This window comes from Aquarana catesbeiana, linkage group LG01 (assembly GCF_042186555.1).
Source record: "Aquarana catesbeiana isolate 2022-GZ linkage group LG01, ASM4218655v1, whole genome shotgun sequence".
In the NCBI taxonomy this organism is placed as follows: Eukaryota; Metazoa; Chordata; class Amphibia; order Anura; family Ranidae; genus Aquarana; species Aquarana catesbeiana.
The window spans coordinates 643,049,141-643,072,814 of NC_133324.1; the positions used below are offsets into that span (position 1 = coordinate 643,049,141).

The 23,674-nt window shown below is 40.8% G+C and overlaps 1 protein-coding gene across 2 annotated transcripts in view; it reads left to right on the forward strand.

Moving 5' to 3' along the window:
- PDLIM5 (PDZ and LIM domain 5) overlaps positions 1-23,674 on the forward strand; it is a 258,152-nt gene that overhangs the window by 210,075 nt on the left and 24,403 nt on the right. For both annotated transcript variants that reach the window (XM_073601093.1, XM_073601087.1), the window contains one exon: positions 16,646-16,817. In XM_073601093.1, the coding sequence (XP_073457194.1) occupies positions 16,646-16,817 (172 nt within the window). The remainder of the gene's footprint in view (positions 1-16,645; positions 16,818-23,674) is intronic.

The window sequence follows — 23,674 nt, forward strand, 5'->3', positions numbered from 1 at the left end:
TGTTGGGACATCTGGAGTTTATTTTTTCTGCCTCCTAAATGCCTCTGTGTGTTAGCCTAAGAGGTTGATTTACTAAAGGGAATTGGACTGTGCACTTTTGAAAGTACAGTTGCACTCTGCAAGTGCAGTTTCTCCAGAGCTTAGTAAATGAGGGAAGCTCTGCTGACTTCCATCATCCAATCATGTGCAGGCAAAAGTGCTGTTTTTATTTTCCTTGCATGTGATTGGGTATTCTTTGTAAAGTGAAGCTTTACCTCATTTACCAAGCCTTGGAGCAGCTGCACTTGCAGAGTGCAACTGCACTTTCAAAAGTGCACAATCTATTTGTCTTTAGTAAATCAACCCCTATGTGTCCATGCACACACAGGTGTTTAGAGGCAGGGCTGTTTTGAGGTAGCATGTCCAGGAGCAGCATTTTGGCAGAAGAAAACGCTTGATGTGAAAACTCCTCTAAACGTTTGTTAATGCTAGGCACGTTTAGTGTGTGAGAGTTCATTCATTTCAACTGCCAGAATAAAGCGCTTGATATGCCTAAATGCTTTATACTCCTTTACAAGCGCCATGTGTTTTTTTTTTCTGCCAAAACACTGCTGCCAGGAGGAAAGGCGCCTAGGGGAGATGCCCAAATGTCTACTGTAGAAAACTGAAAAAATTAGTAACCCTCAAAGGTACTAATGGGACTTTTAAGGCAACTGGAGTCAAGAAAATTATATTGTAATATAAAACATAAAACTTTTATTATTACAGCCATAAAAAGGGTATGATAGATCATTGTTAATACGAAAAACATCAACAGTAAAACCGCTGACTTGTAAGGGTATGTCCAATTTGGTGACACTCTCCTCTTAATGTACCCAGCGTGTTTCAGGAGTTCAATCCTTTCTTCAAGGGTGTTTAGGAGAAGGTCACAAACCTTGAATTCATCCCCATAGGCAGCCTATGTGGATCATCACAATTATATAAAAAATCTCACTGTGCCACAGCTTGGGGTGTGTCAGATGTCCCCATGAGGATAGCCAGGGCCCCATATGTTCCACACAAGGACACAAGGAGACCACATCATAGCCACAATTGTCCAGGTGTGTAAAAAAAGAAAATAAACTAGAGGCCAAGGGATCTTAGAACCCCATATGAGTAGCTCATACGCAGAGCCCCCGATGGTTCCTTTGGAGGTATTCAATGTCTTGGAATAGATGGTGGTGAGGGCTCCGTATGGGAAAGTATAATGTTGAACCAAATGACACAAGCAGCAGTGTGCTTGAGGCTTAATACAGAAGGTGTGATATTGGCCAGATCAACAGGTGAAAACAGAGAGGGAAAAAATCTAAAGCAAATGAGATTATATATATATATATATATATATATATATATATATATATATATATATATATATATATATATATATATATATATATATATATATATATATATATATATATATATTATACTTCTTTGCTCTATGCAAAGCTATTGCCCACAAAGCACCCTCTTCTGCTCTTTTGGCAGCAGCGCTATCAGTTTCTCTCTGCCCAGGTGCCTGTTCGTTTGTGATTCTTTGCAGGGCTGTGTGCATGCATGGACACACAGCAGCTATAAGCTACATCCCCTGCTTGACTGACAGCAGCAGGAGCCCATGCCTCTGCTGCCCTTAGATTCTCCTGTGAAAGCAGGCAGTGAGAGGAGTGGTGTTGAAGCCAAAGGCAGGGTTGGAGCAGTAAGTGCCAGGTCTGGTAAGTGTTTAGAACAGATAGCAAGGGTGTTTTTTTTTTTTTAACGCAGAGGATGCATTAAGGTAAAAAAGGTTTACCTTTAACCACCTCAATACAGTGCACTTACACCCCTTTCCTGCCCAGACCAATTTTCAGCTTTCAGCTCTCTCACACTTTGAATGACAATTACTCAGTCATGCAACATTGTACCCATATGAAATATGCGTCCTTTTTTCCACACAAATAGAGCTTTCTTTTGGTGGTATTTAATCACTAGTGGGTTTTTTATTTTTTGTGCTATAAATAAAAAAGTCCGTAAATTTTGTGAAAAAAATGCCTTTTTCTTTGTTTCTGTCATAAAATTTTGCAAATTAGTCATTTTTCTTCATACATTTTGGCCAAAATTTATACTGCTACATATCTTCGGTAAAAATAACTGAAATAAGTGTAAATTATTTGGTCTTTGTGAAAGTTATAGAGTCTACAAACTATGGTGCCAATCACTGAAAATTGATCACATCTGATCACACCTGATGTACTGAAGGCCTATCTTTTTTTGAGATACTAACAAGTCAGGAAAGTTCAAATACCCCCCAAATGATCCCTTTTTAGAAAGTAGACATTCCAAGGTATTAAGTAAGTAGCATGGTGAGTTTTTTAAGTTGTAATTTTTTCCCACAATTCTTTGCAAAATTAAGATTATTTATTTATTTTTTACAAAATTGTCATATTAACAGGTTATTTCTCACACAGAGCATATGCATACAACAAATTATACCCCAAAATACATTCTGCTACTCTTCCCGAGTATGGCAATACCACATGTGTGAGACTTTTACACAGCCTGGCCACATACAAAGGCCCCATATTGAAGTAGCATCTTCAGGTGTTCTACAAGCATAAATGACACATCTCATTTCTCAACCACCTATTACACTTTTGAGGGCCCTGGAGCACCAGGACAAGAGAATTGCCCCCAAAATGACCCCATTTTGGAAAGTAAACACCCCAATGTATAATCTATGAGGCATAATGAGTCTTTTGAACGGTTCATTTTTTTCCAGAAGTTTTTGGAAAATGAGGAAAAATGAAAACGCATTTTTTTTTTTTACACAAAGTTGTCCATTTAGCAGATATTTCCAACACATATCATGTACATAGCAAAGATGTGTGACCCTTTTACACAGCCTGGCCTCATACAGAGGCCCAACATCCAAGTAGCACCATCAGGCATTCTAGGAGCATAAATGACATATATAATTTCCTGGCAACCTATCATTTTTGAAGGCCCTTCATATTTCTAACACATAGCATGTACATACCAAGAATTACAATCCAAAATAAATTGTATTGCGGAAAGGGTAAAAAAAAAAGCATTACCTGTGCTTTTAGTAGTATCCGCAGAGGAGAGCACTGGTCCAGGCAGCAGGCAGGGATGTGCTTAGCAACAGCAATAGTAATTATCCAGGCAGCAAGCAGGAATATTGTCTATAGTCAGCACAAGCATATTGTCAGCACAGCACAGTCCATAGAAATTGTCCAGGCTGAGACAGCTAGCACAGCCATAATATTGGTCCTGGTACACTGTTACCTGCAGACACTCATTGTGCCGCTCTCCAGCCCTTCATAAACATACTGCCTCTTGCTACAGCTAATTATTTGCATAGTCCATGTAGCGGTGTGGTCCGTTCATGCGGCAGGCAGAGGCATGATGGCAGTAAGTCAACATCAGGCTGAAGGCCGCAATCAGGTAAGACCTGTGCACAGGGGTAGAGGCTTCGACCCACCCAAATCTCTATGAAGCCTCCGGACTCCAGACCCTAATCCGGAAATTCCGAAACCCGGAGAAAACAAAAAAAAATTGTTTTCTCCATCCGGAAAAACAATTCTGGAGCCCCTCACATATGTGAGACCGCTGTGTACTACAGTAGCAGGGCAACAGATCAGTCCAAGCGGCAGGCAAAAGCATAGTCCATAAAACAGGCCAGGGTCAGTTCACGTGCGAGCAGTCCAAGTGGTAGGCAGTAGAGTCGTTGATAAAACAGGCCAGGGTCAGTTCAGGTGGCAGCAGTCCAAACGGTAGGCAGAGGCATAGTCAAAAAACAGGCCAGGGTCAGTTAACGTGGAAGGCAGTGGCATGGTTATTTGGGGAAGCATGGAAAATGGTCAGCACAGCTAATGAAAATGGGGAAATGGTTAAAAATATGGGCTAATATTTTAGGGATGTATGATAAAGTTGGAAGCATTCACCAATGCAAAGGCCAGGTTGGGAGGGACACTGGGGACAATGGTAGCTGGTATCTTTTCGAAATCCTCTTTTGGTGCACACGCGACATTTTTTTTGCCGTCTTCGACCTGCTTCAGATGGTGGAATGTTGAAGGGGAAGTGGCGCTCATGAAGTCGGCAAACAGCCTCAGAGCGAAGGTCTTCAGGGGGGGGTCTTTGGTGATAGATGAGGGACGTAACAACTTCTTCTATGAATTGTAGGAAGGGGGGGGGGGCGCTTTCTGTGGATTTGGTGTAGACTACATAGGAATTATACATGGCCAAATGTATGAGATAAATTGCTACCTTCTTGTACCAGAATCTGGACCTCCTTATCGACAAATAGGGCTGAATCATTTGATCATTGAAATCCACCCCCCATGTAGAGATTATAATCTTGGACACATACTGGCTTTTCAATGGGACCTCTTCTTTGAACCTCAGTTGTAGTGTCATGGATGGTGGACATCATGTGCACGTCCCTTTTATCCTTCCACCTCAAGGCCAGCACTTCATTGCATCTCAATGCTGCTCTTTCCCCCTTCACAGCTTTTTGTTTGCAAGAGATTGTATGAAACCCTTCCTATTTTTTCTGGAGGTTCCGCAGGCCAGGGTTTTTGCAATGTATAGGTGTTTGAAAAGGGGCAGGCCAGTGTAGAAATTGTCGAGGTATATGTGATATCCTTTGTTCAGAAGTGGGTATGCCAAGTCCCATACAATCTTTCCAGTTGTGCCCATGTAGGCCGGGCACTCAGGGGGCTGGAGCTGGGAATCTTTTCCTTCATATATGTGGAACGCATACAAATATCCCATGGCTCTCTCACAGAGCTTGTATAATTTTACTCCGTATCTGGCCCTTTTGCTAGGAATATATTGCTTTATTCCTAGCCGACCTAAAAAGGGTACCAGGGACTCATCGACACATATATTCTTATCGGGGACATAGAGTTCTGCAAATTGTTGGCAAAAGAAATTTATCAGTGGGCGAAGTTTATATAGTTTGTCGTAATTTGGATGATTGCGGGGAGGGCACTGGGTGTTGTCGCTAAAATGAATAAAGCGCATTATCATTTTGTATCGGGATCTGGCCATTACGGCAGAATAAATGGGCATGTTGTGGATAGGGTTGGTGGACCAATAGGCATGTCCTTCATTTTTTTTTTGTAAGCCCCATGTTTAGGGTGAGGCCCATAAACAATTTGAACTCCTCCAAATTTAGATCTCTCCACTCAAATGGACGGCATAGGTTGATTGGGGGTTGTTGGCAATATATTGCTGGGCGTATAAATTTGTCTGGTCCACAATGAATTGCAGCAAAGTGTCGGGCAAAAACAGATTAAAAAAAATCAATCGCTGTGAAATGTTGGGTGTTGGCCTGCACACCTGGCTGTGTTGTGAATGGGGGAATAATTGGTGATCCCGAGTCGGATGGCAGCCATGTTGGGTTGGCAAGACCATCTGGCATATATGTAGAGGCCCTGGCTCTTGGGGGACGTGACACTCCAGTAGTTGGGGGAATTGAATTTCCTGTGTTGGTACTCAGGCGTGATGTGGCAGCACTGGTACTGGGTCTGGGCATTTGTTCTTGGGGCCTATCGCTGGCGGCATCGCTGGTACTGGGCATTTGTTCCCTGGGCCTATCGCTGGTGGCAGCGCTGGTACTGGGCCTGGGAATTTGTTCTTGGGGCCTATTGCTGGCGGCAGTGCTGGTACTGGGCCTGAGAATGTAATCCTGGTTTCCAGAGTGCCGTGCCCTTTTAGGAGGGACCCATTCTTCCTCCAAATCATTTGCCGATTCACTATTCAGTTCAAATGCCGAATTTGATTCGGAATCAGAATTGGAATCTGATGAGAACTCCCCGTTGCTCTCATCGGTCATGGAGAGAATCTGGAACGCCTCCTCACTGGTGTATAATCTTTTGGACATGACGCTGATGGCTGTGTGACAGGTGACTGTCACTGATGGGCTGTGAGATGGGTGGCAGGTGACGTTCACTGATAGGTGATGACGGTGTGACAGGCGATGGTCACTGATGGGTGACAGGCGACGGACGGTGACGGGTGATGGTCAGTGACGGGTAATGGCTGACATCACTGATGGGTGACGGGTAATCGCTGACGTCACTGATGGGTGACTGGTAATCGCTGACGTCACTGATGGGTGACGGGTGATGGCTGACAGGTGAAGGCTGGTGGGTGACGGGTGATGGCTGACAGGTGACGACTGACGGTCACTGATGGGTGATGGCTGACAGGTGCACCGCTGACGGTCACTGATGGCAGTCTTATGTGACAGGTGCACTTTATGGGATGACTGTGGTGACTGTTGGGTGACAGATGACAATTGGGGGGGCGATGGGACAAGTGTTGTGCTTGTGCAGTACAATACAGACACAGATCGGTAACTCACTGCTCCTAGCTCTTCTCTCCTCACACTGGAAACGGTGTGTGAGGAGAGAAGAGCTGGTAACAGCTAGTAACCACGCTGTGTTTACATTTAGTGATCAGCTGTGAATGGATCACAGCCAGTCACGTGGTAAACAGCCGCCGGATAATGGCTGTTTACCATCGTCGGTGACAGCAGTGTTCCCGGGAACACACCGCCACCGACATGCACGCGCTGCGCAGTGCACGATGGGGCGGTACCAGCTGTCATCGGCCGTGACTTCATCACGGCCGATCACGTGGTAAACAGCCATGCCCAATGGCTGTTTACCCCCCTCGGTGGCGAGCGGTGTCTCCGTGACACGCCGCCACCGAGGGTACAGGGATGCGCGCGCACGATCGCGCGCATTCCCTGTTTTAAAGGGCAGGGTGTCATATGACGCCCTCCCAGAACGAGAGCCGCACCGCCTCGCCGTCATATGACAGACCGTGGGCGGCAAGCGGTTAAAATGGGAAGGGCAGATTCATATATTATGCATTTTTTTTTTTCCCCATAGTCTCCAATACATAGTTTTACATACAATTTTGTGCATTATGCATATCCATTATATCATGAGTAACTGTGGACTTTTATTCAATGTGTTTATTGAAGCAAAGCCCGTGTCTTTAGGAAACCTCGGGAGTTAAGAATCTAATACAGATTACAATGTATTTAGACATTATCTTGTAGTATTCCATAACAATTTTTATGGGTGCTCAGAAATAAACCAGACACACCATACATATGAACATGTGCAAAGTTAAAAGCAAGATGGCACCTCGAATGGCGTTCAAACCGCATAGTAGTATATAGTAGTATATAGTAGTAGTAGTATATTGTAAATAATATGATATTTTAAGAACGTACGATTTAACCCTAAGGAGTATGATCACATATATATTATGTGACCAGTTGACCATGTAGTGCTTGCTGGCTTGTAAGCTTTGCCTCAGCCATAGGGAATTCCTGAGAGGGTGAGGTTGTCTTTCCCTGGCTGCTGTTTCTGCCCCTGTGTGCACTCCAAATGGTTTGGCGCAGGGGTAGGTAACCTGGGGCCCTCTAGCTGTTGTGGCACTACATTTTCCATGAGGCATTGCAAGGCTGGCAGTTACAATTACTCCCAGAGACACGATGGGACTTGTAGTTCTGCAACAGCTGGAGGGCCCCAGGTTGCCTGGAGCATACATCAGTTATCCCACTTTCAGCGCAATGACGTCATGACATAATGCTGTCTGTGCAGCAGTGCCGCCCCTTGAAAAAGCTTGATGTTAAATGGGAAGGAGGGGGTGTTTATAGAAAGGGATATACACTCCACCACAAAGTTCTTTGCTGACTGGCAGCCATTTCCACACATTCTATGACAACTTGACAGGTATGTCTTATGTATATGATGCAGAAAAACTCTTTTGAAACCTTTGGTGTGAAAGTTAGAACCAATTTAAGTAACCACTTCAAATAGCCGTGAATCTGCTAGGACTGTTTACATCACCTACAGAATGGCATTGCCAGTAGCAGTCTCAGTGCTTTTGGATGCCTACACATGGGAGTCAAATAACATGCCTAAAATATGTTGTGTGTGTGTATAATATATATATATATATATATATATATATATATATATATATATATATATATATATATATATATATATATATATATATATATATATATATATATATATATATATATATATTGGTATTGGTATTGGTATTGGAAGATTGATTTGTTGAAAAGAACAGTCTGGTGACAGTGGTGTAGATTTACTAAAGCTGGTGTACTCAGAATCTGGTGCAGCTGTACATGGTAGCCAATCGGCTTCTAGCTTCAGCTTGTTCAATCAAGCTTTGGCAATAAAACCTGGAAGCTGATTGGTTTATATGCAGAGCTGCACCAGATTTTGCACACTCAATGTTTAGAAATTAACCCCCAGTTTAATGTAAAGTCAAGTCACAAAACTGCTGATGTGTTCCACATTTGTGTTGCCCCAATAAAATTTTCTTTAGAGGTGGATCTTTGTTTCCAAAGCACAATGCAATTATCGAATTAGTGCTATTATTAAAACGCTAAGCCACCATTTACTTACAAGGGACAAATGTTAGCAATGCCAACTACTACAGTAAGCTGGAATTATTCATTTTATTTATTTACTTTTCCAGAACTTCATTAGCTGTAAATGATCTTATCTGAATGGAGTTCAAAAATAACCTAATTTGGCATTAAGTTCAGCAAGTGGTTTTGCATGAAGGAAAGCAAGGAACATTTTCACCTTAGAAGCTGGGAGTTACAGAACTTCCTTTGTTTTTGCTCAAATGACAGAAGCATGACCATACTCACCAGAGCTGGCAGTCTGAAATTACACATTTGGGATAAAGATTTTCTAGCTTTCTTATAGATCTGTATCACAGGGCTCATAAACTAAAGTGAAAACTAGTCGATCAAAAGGCAATGTGTGTTTAATCCATTTTAAGGATTGCTTGGGAATGAAAAATGATCCTTCTATTTCTAAATACCTGTAATTTGTGTGTGTTTTTTTGCTTGAAGACACACAAGATGCAGGTTTACAATTTCTATGCAGTTGGGCTATAGATGCTCAATGCATAGTGATGTTTAAAGTTCATTATACTTGTTAGTTTCTTTTTAATTCCCTGTTACCTTTTTTACCCATTTATCCTCAAGAAACATGCTTCCATACCCTGTGAATCCAGCATTGATCTGTTGTGATCTGCCACTCTGCTGCTGCACACCAGGTCACACGCTGCTATCTTCCTTTCCTACATGATTGGCAATCCGCCGTCTCCTTTTTTTGCAGCCAGCCCCCTAAAGTGTAATAAGTCCTGCTAGACCTGGATATCCCAGGACACTGCAGGAGCACTGCTGACATCATTCTTGCCTAAGCACACATGGAGGCAGGGGCAGGGTGGACCATAAAGCCTCAAAAAAGGTGAACCAGCACAAACAAAAATTGTAAGTGGTATTTTGCTGTGAGGTCCAGTTTTTTGTGAACCTTAGCATTTGCAAAAAAGTTAATATAGTGGCATCCTAAAAATTTGAATCAAATGCATGGTTTCTTTCACCAAACATGCAGACTGAATAGACCTGACTGTGATTGAAAGTTAAGCTTCACCACATGTATATTTTTCAACCGTCAAGATGGCAGCACCATGTGTTATTGCGGTCTTTCTCTTCAACAGGGAGATTCCCCTAAGTTCCTGTACTGTGACATCTGAAAGACCCAGGGCAAGGGTGTCGATGGGGCAAGAAGACATAGAACACTGGAAATCTGACAGATATTCTGACCATGCCCCCCCCCCTCCATAGAGTTGTTAAACACTTGTTGAAAATACCTGATGGCAAAAATTGACCTCATAGCTTTTCATCTCTGCCAAGTGAACACCTGGATGACCACCTTGATGGTTAATGTGCAGATGTCCAGTATTTTAAGGATTCACACACATTCACACACAAAGTTCTTTAAAGTCTGGGAACCTTCCCATCTTTGCCTCCAACTAGCTATCTTGGATGAGAAATCACTATCTTTATCACAGATGAACGATCATCAACTGGAGATCTATGGCTATCACATACAGACCAACAGTTTAAATCTCATTTTACATTGGAGAGTTCTCTGTGTGATCCGGTATCAGTGAGTAACCACCATGTAAATGTATTATTACATTTGCTTGGATGTTATACCTACATGCTGTGGGAACCCTGGCTCTTGGTTACACTGACGGTGCCTATGTGATCGTTCCTGCTTATGTTATATACCTGACAAGGTCGGGATTGAAATGCTTAGTGATCCATCCATCTGTAATCAGTGTCTGTCATCGTTTAACCACATGTTTGTTACCAATCAAGATCATACAGCAGGACTTTCCATACATTTGAGGATACAATATCAATCTTTTTTTTCTTTGTGAGGAGAAGATTTTCTCTCCCCTAATTGTCTTCAATTTTTGGATTATCCATTTTCCCAGTGTGTCCCCCTTCTATGATTATTCTATCTTTGACTGACTGTGGTATGACTTTACACCTTACCATTGGTCACTTAGACTGTATCATTTCTGGAATGTAACCGTGTGGCACATTTCTGTGTTTACAGAATCACACTGTTCCCTTCAGGAATTATCCAGCCCAGTTCCTCACCCCAGGTGGCTTGGGGTACTGTTAGGTGCTTATAGGGGGTGTTTCATATTGGGGGAGGGAGGGATATACCCACTGCATTTATCCCTTTCAATATCTTTAGAGATATTTCTTAATCACCCATTTGTCTTTGGGGAATTGTTTGTATTATTAGGAGTCCCCCCCCCCCCCCTTTTTTATGGACTCCTTGGGGATATAGGGATTTTAGTATTGGTGGTGTTTGTGTTTTGCTCTTTCTTAGCGAATAAACAGTTTTGTAGTATAACTCTTTAGGGTGTGTGTTTTTATCACTCTGTTTTTTATTTTTTTTTTGTCCCTTGCTGAACGGAAGATGAATTGCCTATTTAAATGTTTTTAAATGCCTTTTTAAAAAGGTAATGTAACACATGAATGAATGATGGACAAACAGTAAGAGGGGCCTTACAGAGAAAGGAAAGACCCCATACTCAGCAAGGCCTGGGTGACTGTGGCTGTGTTCACCGAGGATGGCAGCAATATGTGTTACATTACCTTTTTGGTCATTCATTTCCAGATATATCCTACATGCATCAACCCCTGAAGAGTGAGTCGCATCTCGCAAACTGCATCAGATGTTATAGATGTTATACACTCATGTATTTCTAATGCAATGCGATCTTTAGCCATATACAATTGTATCGGCTTTGCCTTTGTTTATGCTACTCTTTTATGTGTGATTATTTCTGCAATAAATGTTTTTATTGTATTTATATTTGTCAATTTCATCGGCCTATTGTGCACACCTCATATAAAGCCCCTAAGGGCGATACCTTTGTTTTTATTGTACTATTAGGAATGGAGGTGTGTCACTGGTGACGCCAGACCTTTCTTTTGTTTTTATTTTTCTTTTATTTATTTTGTTCAGTTAGTCTGTGCTTTGCTACATACATTTTACTGCAGAGCAGAAAATAAAACTATGCACTCAGTCCGACGCTTTACAGCCATTTCCAGATTACATGGTTCAACTTGTGCTATAGCATACACATGCTAAAATTACTACATTTAATATAGTGCTTTTTAGCCATTTTGGCAGTTTTTTTATAGATTGTTGCTGTGGAGGGAAGCAGAGCTAGATTAGTTCTGACCTGTTCAAAGATAGTTAAACTCTAAGCTGTATGCCCTGTTATGCAGAATATTACAGGGAGTTATGCCAAAAGATTAAAGGTACTCTTACCAATCTAAAAATAGATTAGCTTATTAAATTGATGAATTCATAAATGATTTGTTCTTCCTTTTTTTTCGTTGAACAAAGGTTTTTCTTTGAATATAGATGATGTATATATGAGTAACATAACATTTGCATACATAAAGCGCATATTAAGGTCCATGAAATGAATAGTGCATTCAATACAAGTATAACAATTATTATGGAATGGTATATTCAGGTTTACATCTTTATATGTGTTTTCGCTAGATACAGCAGTAATGAAAACTAATATGTAGACATCTGAATTTTTATATTCCTAGTCAGATTCATAGTTAACCGCAAGTTTCTGGTTCCTGTAGCCAACTATCCCAGATTTTATTGTATTTGGCCTGGCAGCCTCTATTAATATATACGTATTTTTTATACGGCAATGTTGTGTTGACTTCTATCTTCCACTCTGCAAAACTAGGGGGAGAGGGTCTCATCCACTTTCTTGCAATTATTTTCCTAACAGAGAACAAAGCTTCGTGGAGGAATATTTTAGTGAATTTCTGTGTCTGAGAATATCCCTATAAGACATTGTTTTGGTTCTAGCGCTATTGGAGAACCCATGGTGTCATGCAAAAAGGTTACAACTTGTTTCCAAAGTTGTTGAATTTTGGTGCAGGTCCATATTAAATGGTAGAACGTGCCCATTTCTTGTTCACATAGTGGGCAAAGGGTGGACTGGTTGTGTTATACCTGGCTACCTGAATAGGGGTGAGGTATGTCCATTTGTTCTTCCTTTTTAATAGAGGGAGAAATCTTTAGGACCAGTTTCCATTTTTTAAATTGTTTTTGTTTCCATTAAAGAGGTTTCCCACTACTTCCTATCCCACTGACACAATAAGAAGTAAGGAAATCTTCTCAGCGGAGATACAGATGACGACAGAGATCCTAATCCTTTCCCACTCTACTAATAAATCTGCATTTTTTTTTTTTTTTTTTTTTGCAGACTTCACCCACGTTGGAAGCATTCTCGCTTAAAATAAAGCAGTTTCCCAGACAGCATTAAAACCTTACTGGGTTTCTAATCACTCTTAAAGCAGTTCTAAACACTTATTTATTTTCCTAAAATGAAAAACCTGCTGTACCAACCTGCTCTGGTAATGGTTTTGCACAGAGCGGCCCCAAACCTCATCTTCTGGGGTCCCCTGCCAGTACTCTCCACTCCTCTTCTTCTTCAAGTGCCCTCATAGCAAGCCACTTGTGCCCCCATGACAAGCCACTTGTTATAGAGCACTCATGTAGTCCTCCTCTGAGACAGGATGTGTGAGTCTATAGACACGCAGCACATTTCGGCCTCACTCCCTCCTCACAGGATTTGATTTACAGCAGCAGGAGCCAATGGCTCCCTCTGCTAACAGCAAAGCCTGCGAGACCAGAAAGAAGGGAGAAGAGCTACTAGAGACAAGACAGTGCTGGACTGAGAATGGACTCAGGTAAGTGTTTGGGGAAGGAGGGTGTTGGGGGAGCTGTTATTAAAAGGTTTTTTCCTTAATGCTGAAAACCTTTGTCTTAGAACCACTTTAATGCTATAGGTTTTGACTGGAGTTCTACCTCTACTGCATACCCCCATACATTATAAAGTCCTATTAATGCAAATCTTCATATAAGAACATAAAAAGGCCCTAATTATAGGCAGAGCGTGCTGCTTTAATGCATCTCATCTACCAGTCTATATGTGTCCCACCATGGATAGCCTCTCAATCAAGCAAGCATTGCATATACCATGTATACATCATGGGTGCTTTGTTCAGCCATAGGTTTCCCTGATTTTTTTTTTCCTGTAATGCAGCTGTCAGATAAGGATGTTATCTACTAAAGGCAAATCCACTATGCACTACAAGTGCACTTAGAAGTGCAGTCGCTGTAGATCTGAGGAGGACATGCAAGGAAAATTAAAAACAGCAGTTTAGCTTGCACATGATTGGATGATAAAATCAGCAGAGCTTCCCCTCATTTCAGATCTTCCTCTTAGATCTACAGCGACTGCACTTCCATGTGCACTTGTAGTGCATAGTGGATTTGCCTTTAGTAAAGCAACCCCCCCCCCCGTTTCGTTTCCTGCTCGCCTAGATTAAACACATCTATCATTCATTTTTATTTTCTCTCTTTATTCTGATATATTTTTTCTGTCTGTGACAACAAGCCACAGGAATGTATCCTGTCATAACTGATGCAAACATTGACTTCACCAAGAAAAGTCTATTGTGAGAATAATGCTGGCAGTATGTAAATGTCAGCCATTGAAATAACGTGCTTACAGCATGAAACCCAATTTCATACAGTAAGAGGGTGGAGTAGAAAATAATAGAAAGTTAAATATTAAATAGTAAAGAGAAACATGATCTTTATTTGGAGAAGGTACTGTTGGCTAATCTGTGCAGCACTGTAGAAAACTCTGCACTAGTGCATTCCTGTTCCATTCTGAAAGAGTTGCGTTCTATAAGCCATCACCTGATTTTACCTCTTCCTTTCTTTATTGAACATGTAGCCAGGTTGTTTTCTCAGCTTACTTAGCAGTGATTAAAACCTAAAGATAGATTTCGTCCGTTTATCAGATATTGTAGGCTGTCAGACTTCTTAATAAACTTGATCTGCCATAAGTTCTGTCACTGTTTTGCCTGTGCTTCGAATATAAATTGCTATACATGCAGTGCATGTTTGCTAACAAAACACTTGTTTCCGCTGTTGTGGCAATGAAGCTATTGTATGTTACAGTAGCTTATGGTTTTATTGAAAACTAGATTTACACTTCAGTCAAGATTATAAATTAATCATTGAGATGCATAGAGATGGAGCTCAGTGCATTTGTTCGGGACCTTTGTTTTCATCTTGACATTGCTGTAGCGCAGTGTGTCCCTTTTTGTTATATAAGGAAAAACAATCCCGCACACAGTCAATACAGGTTCCTTGCTGTCTCTACTCTTCAGGAAGTACAGGGACCCCATATGTGAACTGGTTTAGTTGCTAGGGATTTGTAATTCTCTTTAGCTAGTCTTATAAGCCAGGCATCCTTGCCTGGCAATAAAACCAGACCTGTGCAGCTTGCACTGCAAGTTAAGCAATGTAGCCAGATTAAGGATTTGCCCCACCCTGTGATTGGACAACAAATCAGCAGCAGCAGAGTAATAAGGTTATCCCTGTGCTCCACTGGAAAAATATTCAGTGTTGGGCCAGCCATATACAGTTCGAATCTGTCGGTTCAGCAGGAACAGGCTGAGATTCAAACCATTAATGTGCAGGCTGAATGTACCAAGTTAATCGATCAACTTGGGATTCTCTTGCGATTATCGCTATCGGCTGCTAGTGATAATCGCGGTCTTCTACCAGCGGGCATGTCTTCCCCCCCCCCCCCCCCCCCACCTGGCAGGAGGGATTCCCGCATCAACATGGCTGTGTTGATGAGGGAATCAAACTAACTTCTTTTCTGCAAGAAATTTGCTCTGTGTATGGCCAGCCTTAGACTGGCAACATTGTAGAAAACAAAGCCATGAGTAGATCCTAGTGCTGATCCTCCCTATTTTACTTTTATGATTAAAGTTGGCTGATATCAAAGCCGAGTGAGCTTTGTGTTTTGTTTTTTTTTGTAGGAAAATGTATCTGCATATTCTAGTATTTGAGAATATCTGAAGCAATTTGATGTATGAATGCATTTTGATTTGTATCATAATACATAAATATATATAAAAACAAGATTTCCTAAATGCAGTATGTGACTTTATAGCGATCCCAAATAGTCCATAACGTGCAATAGGTGTCCAAAAATTTTGAAAATGATCCAATAAAAGTATATTCACAAGTGGTAATATACTTTATATGAAAATACATTCTCCAATACACCCTATGAAGTGCCAAAGGTGCCTCCAGTGCAGCCCCCTTCACCAGTGAGGAATCATTGCCTCTGCGGAAGAGCCACCAGATGATTGTGGAGAATCCTTGAAAAGATTTTTTTCTGATATTATGCTATTTACCGCTGGATGGTTGCTGGAATCCTCAAAGGGTTGTTCTGATGACCTGCCATTTACCAATGGCATTCTGGTGAGTGTGCATTGGTTGCGTGTTGACAATTGCAACAAAATCACATTGCGTGTGGGGAGCCATTAAGGGATAATGGCACCCAAACATGTTATGTAGCAATCGCCATGCGTTTTGAAAATTTTGCCAGAATCGCAGCAATTCTGCCCGCTATTCCAAATTGCGAAGTGTGACTGGAACCTCAAATTAAGAGACGAAAAGGCCCTTTTCAGTTTAGTAGGAATAACAAAGGCATGTCATCTGAACATGTATATCATGCTGTTTTCAGGAGAAATGACAAAGATGTGTTTAGTCTTCTTACTAGAAATATTGAATTAATGCTGTCTGTGTCTATGTTGGGGCTTTTTTCTTTTCTTAGTCTTGTCTTTGTTCAGGGAAAACAAAAACACAGTAAAATTCTAACAGAGGTTGTAACCCCTCTGTTTTGTCTGGAATCCCACTTTAAAGTGAATTTGTGAGGTGAGAATGGTGCACACTATGGGGCTGTCGTCCTGCTCCTTCTCTACCATCAGTGATCCATACTAAAAACAAACATGGAGCCAGTGAAATGTGAAAACTCATACCACTTAATTGCTACATTGTAAAGTCATGATCATGATAAATGTCCCATACCAAGTCAACAGTGGAATCATCCACATTCCTATTACCACAAATCAGTTGTATGCATGCAATTTTATGTTTAACGCAAATCAGTTGTATGCATGCAATTTTATGTTTAACGTTATGACATTCTAACCACAGCTTTGTGTAAATCCCCCATGCTGTGTAATTATAACATGACTGATCACAGTTAGAGCTATGAAATATATATTTGTAAGTGTATTACAGCACCTAAACTGTCTAATTATGTTTTTCAGCACCTTCTACTGGACGGATCACAAATCAGCCTTCTACGAGAACACCTGCATCAGATAATAAACCATTTGCACCACCTCCTATGGATGATCAAGACACATTGTTTCAGAGGGCAGAGCATATTCCTGCTGGGACACGCACCCCGATGTGTGCCAACTGCAATCTAGTCATTAGGTAGGCAATGGAGATTTCAGTGTTTTTGATACAAAGGTATCAAATGTATTTAACAGTGCTCTAGATGAGTCGTACTTGAGTTTGAACATTTAGATCAGTGATTCCCAACATAATTTCAGTCAAAGCACTAATTAAAATTATGCACAATCTTAATGCACACTATTCTAAAGTGCAAAAAAAAATGATATTTACGGCCTAGGATGATGTAAAAAACAGTTCCATACTGGAAGAGATGGATGAGGGGCAGACATGCAGATATGGAGCTCCTGGTCCACAGCACTTAGTCACACTCTAAAGATTGCAACTCCGAGTTCAGTGGTTAGTAATTTGTAATATACAGTCCAGATGTTAGTAGTAAGTAATACAGAGCACACTGGTCAGGAGTAAGTAATGCAGAGGTCTGTAGTAAGTAACTCACAGCATGCAGGGGTCAGTAGTAACACAGAAATCCTGCTGTACAAAAGATTATACATACTGTAACTAACTTAAAGCAGTTGTAAACCGCAGAAAAAAAGAAAAAAACCTGCAAGACAAATGCATAATGTCCTAGTATGCATCACATACCGCGCAGGTTTAGGAGATATTAATTTTACCTACAGGTAAGCCTCTAATAAGGCAAAAATAACAAAGCGGCCTTTACAACTGTTTTACAACTGCTTTAACATACTTACAGTAGCAAACCAGACATTTCTAATTTAACAGGTAACCTTCAAACATTGTCTTGTACTTGCACAATAATCGATTCTTCTGAAATATGGTTATACAGAGGCTCATAGCCTAATTCAGAAGTGCTCAGATCTGCCGCCCTTATCCAGACTTTCTCCTTCGGTTTCTCTCTCTCACGCACATGGCGTGACACTAGTACTGAGGGAAAGAGGCAAGAGATGAGGATGGTGTTTGAGTGCCCAACATAACAACTGATGTGATGACACCATCGGTTGGAAGGACATACAGTAGGTGGGTGGTACCACACAGTGTAATTTTTTTGTAATGCTGCATTGCAATAATCCGCAACTCTGTAACATACACAAAAAAAGGCTTATTCCAGCTGTGTGCCTTAGACAATTATGGAGCAATTTTTAGCCACGTGGTCATGCCATCAGTAAAGACCCCAGACGGTACCCCGGTTGGTAAAGGCTGAACTAGATGAATACAATCCAGGCCCACATAGGGTCTGAGCTTGGGCTGTGCTACGTCACAGGCCTATGATGTAGCCAGAGCCTGCAGCATTATTTAATTGTATGTAATAACGCTTTATTGCCACTCACCGGATCCTATCACCCCTACAGGGGTAGTGTGCTTGTATGCCAGGGATCCGCTTTGTAGGCTCCGAAAGCTTCCCTTAGACTCAAGGTTAGATGGACATGAACATTAGTGCATTCTTTCTGCTACACGTGTTGTTCAACACTCGGCCGATCGGTGTTTTTGATGTTTTGGATGAAACACTATTGCACATTATTATAATTTTTTTTTGACTGAATTAACGTACGTTTTGGATTTTTAGAAGATACATGAAAATACTGGGACACTATACATGCATTTTTTGCACAGTATAGTCTTTCTTTTTTTTCTTTTGCATTTAGGGTAATTGGTATGATTGATTTATGTATGGTACACATATTTTTAACTACAAGCACACTACCCCTGTAGGGGTGATAGGATCCGGTGAGTGGGGACCCTTGTGGGGGAGCACACAAGTCACTTGGAGATACTGCAAGCACATAAATCACCTGTGATGGTTTCTGATATATATATGTGCACAACCTGACAATTATCTACACGGGAACTGTCATATATTTTCCAATTACATATATAGTTGTGTGTATATATATGTCTTTTCTTCGGTGGTGGTTTGATTTTTGTTTTTTTGGACTTTGCCACATCTCTGTTTTTTGCACATTTATTTTTACTATTTTTTTAGTTTGTAATTTATTATTTTTTTGGTGTTTTGGATGCAACACTATTGCACATTATTATAAATATTTTCTCTGACTGAATTAAGGTACGTTATGGATTTTTAGAAGATACATGAAAATACTGGGACACTATATATGCATTTTTTGCACAGTATATTCTTTTTTTCTTTTGCATTTAGGGTAACTGGTATGATTGATTTATGTATGTTACACATATTTTTTGTCACTATAAGTTGGTGCATCACATCAGTGTACATATACACCCACCAGGAACCTCTAGGTAGGATTCTGATATGTTTTTACTTATAGGAATTACACTGTGTATCTGCTCATTTGCACGTATTATAAGGGCGTATGCTCTACACACCTGCACATACTTTTAGGGATCACCCCCATAGGAGGCCTGCCTTAACATAAAGGCTAGGATGTCAGGTGTATAGTTTTATTGCATATTTTACACCTGCGGTTACAGCCTCTTTCTCCTCTGTGCCCTTAGCCAATAGGTAGCGCCATTTGACCCCAATTCCTGTCTGTTTGTTATATATCTAGAGCCCCCTTAGGGGAGCCCTATTAGGGGAGGCAGCAACCTTTTCTACTTTATCCTGAGCGTGGCTTTTCTGCATTCTCTATACACTTAAGTGAGTATTATATTGGGAATTTCATGGGTTTGTTTTTTTTATTTGTAAAAATAGAGGTGCAGATAGCGCCGGTATCCTAATATTTAATATAAAGTGCATTCACAAGCATTGCCACACCACACTGGAGAGTTTTATCTTTTAGTGACTGATTGCAGGACCTTAAAAAGTAAAAGCGGTGAAATTCTGCTGTTTGAGTGCATCATCCATATTATTATGTGCTGCATCTTGCTATCTTTTGTTACAAATGAAGTTTAATATTTTAATTTGCTTGCATTAGATAAAGCATGCTGGTCCATTTCCCCTGACATTTTAAAGACCACAGCTGGTGGTTTTAATGTAATTTTAGTTCATGCCCTTGTTGGCAAGAATACCTTGAATTAAAGCAGGCACTTATATCAAGTGACAGACTACAACACCTGTTTTGAAGCCAAAATACATCCATGACAGGGATGCCTTACTTAACAGAATACAAAGCCAGACATGATCTCGAAGATAACATACCTTGCTATGCTAGCACTGTTAATTATTGATTTTTTTTCCTTTAAATTTGTTAAATGTTTAACAAGTTCCCCATAGCTTTTAGTAAGGCAAGCATCTTTCAATTCCATCCATAATTTCCTGGCTGCAAAAAGGGAAAACCATGAGTAGTATCATTTGTAATGAAACTGAATCTACCAAATATTAGATGTTGAGCAGTGAATGCTTTCAGCCATAGTAAATGAATATAAACCAAAAAAAAACTTCTAGTTGTTATACAGTTTATCAAACATTTAATGACAAGGGAAGACTTTATGGGTCACTGTGTCTCATAATCTAATTGGTGGCTTAGGCTTCTCAAAATATAAAACAGTGGGCTGATAAAACCTCAGAATTTAAGGAATCCCTCTTTTACCAAAGGTTGTAGTGAGATTGTTCCTAAAAGACCATGCAAAGTTATGCTGTTACTTGTTCGTTAGTAATACTGGTTGTTATATGGTTCTGTGAAGTCCCTAGTTTCTCTGAGCCCTGATGAAAGGGAAATAATGCCCCCAAAATGTGTTGGCTTTTTTATGGCTTTTTGAATCAATTAGAATTATCTATCCCTCTTATCTGATTTTGATCTATATTTTTATGGTTGAAGCTACTGTTGGGTGCCCGTCGAGAGAAACCTTGCTGTGTGGGAGCTGCCTCTCCAGAGCTATTGAGCTTGTTTGAGGTTTTCATTCATGGGACTACATTTGCAAATCTAAAAGTTCCCAGCGCCTCTTTGAATGGGATGTTCTGATGTTCAAGAAAGGACTTGTGCCCCCAAATAAATCTGCCTTTAGAAGTAGAATATTTTTTCGTTGCGCTTTTTCTTGTTTATTTAAAGGAAATCTATAATCGCGGAATAAAATTTCATTTTATAACATCAGAATTGTGATTTAAATACAAACAATGATTATCTTGTGACAATCCAATACACCTGTCAAACACAAGGCCAACGGGCTGAATCCGGCCCACTAGGTCATTTTCTTGTGGCCCTCGCACCAAGGGCTTTTCTTCAGCCAGAATGCCACCTCCCATTCTTGCCCTCCACTCACCACTATTACAAGGACAGCTTTCCACTCAGCCCCTCTGAGATCTCTGCCTGCCCTGCACTCTTGGCAAAGACAAGTGAGATGCAGGTGCAGTGTGGGTTGGGGCATCACGTAGTATGCTGTACTGTGATCCCCACCTGTGCCCGGTGCATAGATGCCGATAAATAATCTCCTCCCTGCAAGTGTGAAAGAGAGGCAAAGCCGCCTACTCTGCCAGGGGGTACTAGAACCAGGCCTCGTAGGTGACCGAGGAAGCTTGTGGGGGGTGGAAGATGAGGGCTGTGGAGAGAGGTGCGCAGGGGGGTGGGGGGGGGTTGTGCAGAGGTCAGAGCTTAGGAGGGGTGGAAGTGGCATATGGACAGCCTGTCAAAGAGAGCTGAACCCTGCACATTGAGCATAGCATGCTCCTAAACCCTGCACTTTGTATGTAGTATTAAACCAAAAACAAAGGAATCGGAGCTAATACAGTTTCAACACATAACCTTAAAATCAACTAAGGAAAGTCCATATATAAAGTCCATAAATAAACCTGGTATATCCCGATCCATAGAATGTGATCTTATTTTTGAGGAGTGATCTTCCAATAAATCACCAAATACCACCACCAATGTGAGGAATGCCCACTCACCATCGCTCCAGTGACCTCTAACTGAATATAGGTCACCAAGTGCTTTGAGATATTGGATGATCCATCTAAAACAATAACGATCTCACCACTAGATCTTCCATTATCATCCTAAATCGGTTAACTCTTTCCAAAGGATTTCACCACCATAAACCAAAGAAAATATTATAGTGCTGGCATGCTTTCCACCACCGGGAAGTCCGGGCCATACGCAATGTCAGAGGTATGCTGGATTTGACAACTCCCATGAGGCTACCGCGGGGGCATCATCAATTCTGGCATACCTTTTGACATCTGATGGTGAAACCGTGATTGGGATATTCGATGATCCATCTGAAACCAAGGTATGCCAGAATTGACGATGCCTGTGGTAGCCTCACGGACATCATCAATTCCAGGATACCTCTGGCATCATGTCTAGCCCAGACTTTCCGGTGATGGAATGCATGCCGTTCCTTGGAGGGAGAAGCGGTGGCTTTTAAACTAAAGTCTATAGTCTGTATATATTCATGCCAAGTCAGGGCACTGTTATAGGTAAGTGCAATACTTTTTGAAATCTTTAAATCTGGTGCAAAATAATTACTACACTATAGGCGGACAGCAATGGGGTCTAGATTTTTTTTTTTTTATCCAGGTGGTCTCAGGGTGTTTATAGTATCCCGAGTTCATTTGTTGTAATGTATTAGGAGTCCATTGTGGGTTGCTATGTAATATATATGCTACCCTTACTTATGTAAGGGTGGGTGACATAGAGCATGATGAGTCTGCTTTATTATGCATTCCACATAATCCCTTATTCACCTGCAGTTGAACTTGGTATGTGGACCAGAGAATGTCAGAACTGTAATCATTAAAGAGTCATCATTGTGCAGGGATTTTGTTGCTGAAGGTTTTCTTTCTCTTGTATCCAAAGTTACATCAGGTATACCTTCCATAGCTTTTCCATGCTCTCAAGGTTCCATTTTTTGTAGGTAGCATTGCCTGTCTTTTTAATACAGATAGAAACTCAATCCTTTCTGGAACAGGGAAGCTTGTCTTCTTTAGTGTCAGTCTTTTGTTAATGAGTCCAATAAATTAGCCTGTGCTGACACTTGGAGAAGAGAACATTTTGTTGTACATAAGGGCTGCTATTGTTGCACTTCTACATAGCTGAGAGGATACCAGTGGATAAAGGTGCTTACACAGAGCATGGAGGATATCAAGTTAGGTCAGTGTTTGCTGTACTCACTCTGCCTTAGGGATTTCCAGTAGAAGTACAGTTATTATTGAGACTTACAATAGACTATAACATCCAAGCTAACATTTCTTTATTCATTTTGAATATTTCTACATATTTTATTGCAGCAAAGGTATCCCACACCATGGACTTCAAAAAAGTAAATAGCTAATTTTTTCTCCATAAACAGCAACACAGCATACAATGTGAAAAAAAGGCAATATTTTGACCCCATGCAAGCTCTTTCTCAAGCCAAACACATTATAGGAATCCTATCTAGAATTCATGTTTAAATTTTATGAAAAAATTCATTCAAAATTTATTTTTGTAAAATGTGTGAAAATGTACAAATCCTAAAATGTCATCTGTACGAATTTGTTACTTTTATAGACATTTAGTACAAAGCAAGTGCAAAGTATTACATTTAACTGGAAGGAAAGGTATGTGTGGTGCCCATAACCAGTCAGATGTTCCATGTCCTTGTTTCACCTGTTTTGGACAAATGACAGCTGCTTGTTAATAGTAAGCTGGACAATTTCTAATCACTCTACAAAGGACACCAAATGTTTGTTCTAAATTTTATTAAAATGCCACTACGGGTACAGGATGGCATCCCAAGGAGACGGTATTGGAATGCAGTTTCTAATTTACATCAAGCATTTCAACTCATTAGTACAGTGAACTTAAAGCTGAACTTACCCAAAAGGGGAAGTTCCGCTTGTTTGCATTCTCCAGGGGGTATCTGGAACCTTGAAGACTGCAGTACAATTCACAAAGCGTGGCCGGTTTTCCTTACCTGAAGAATCGGCTCGGGTGCGAACATCACTGGATCCCTGGACAGGTAAGTGTCCTAATATTAAAAGACAGCAGCTACAGTATTTTTAGCTGCTGACTTTTAATTTT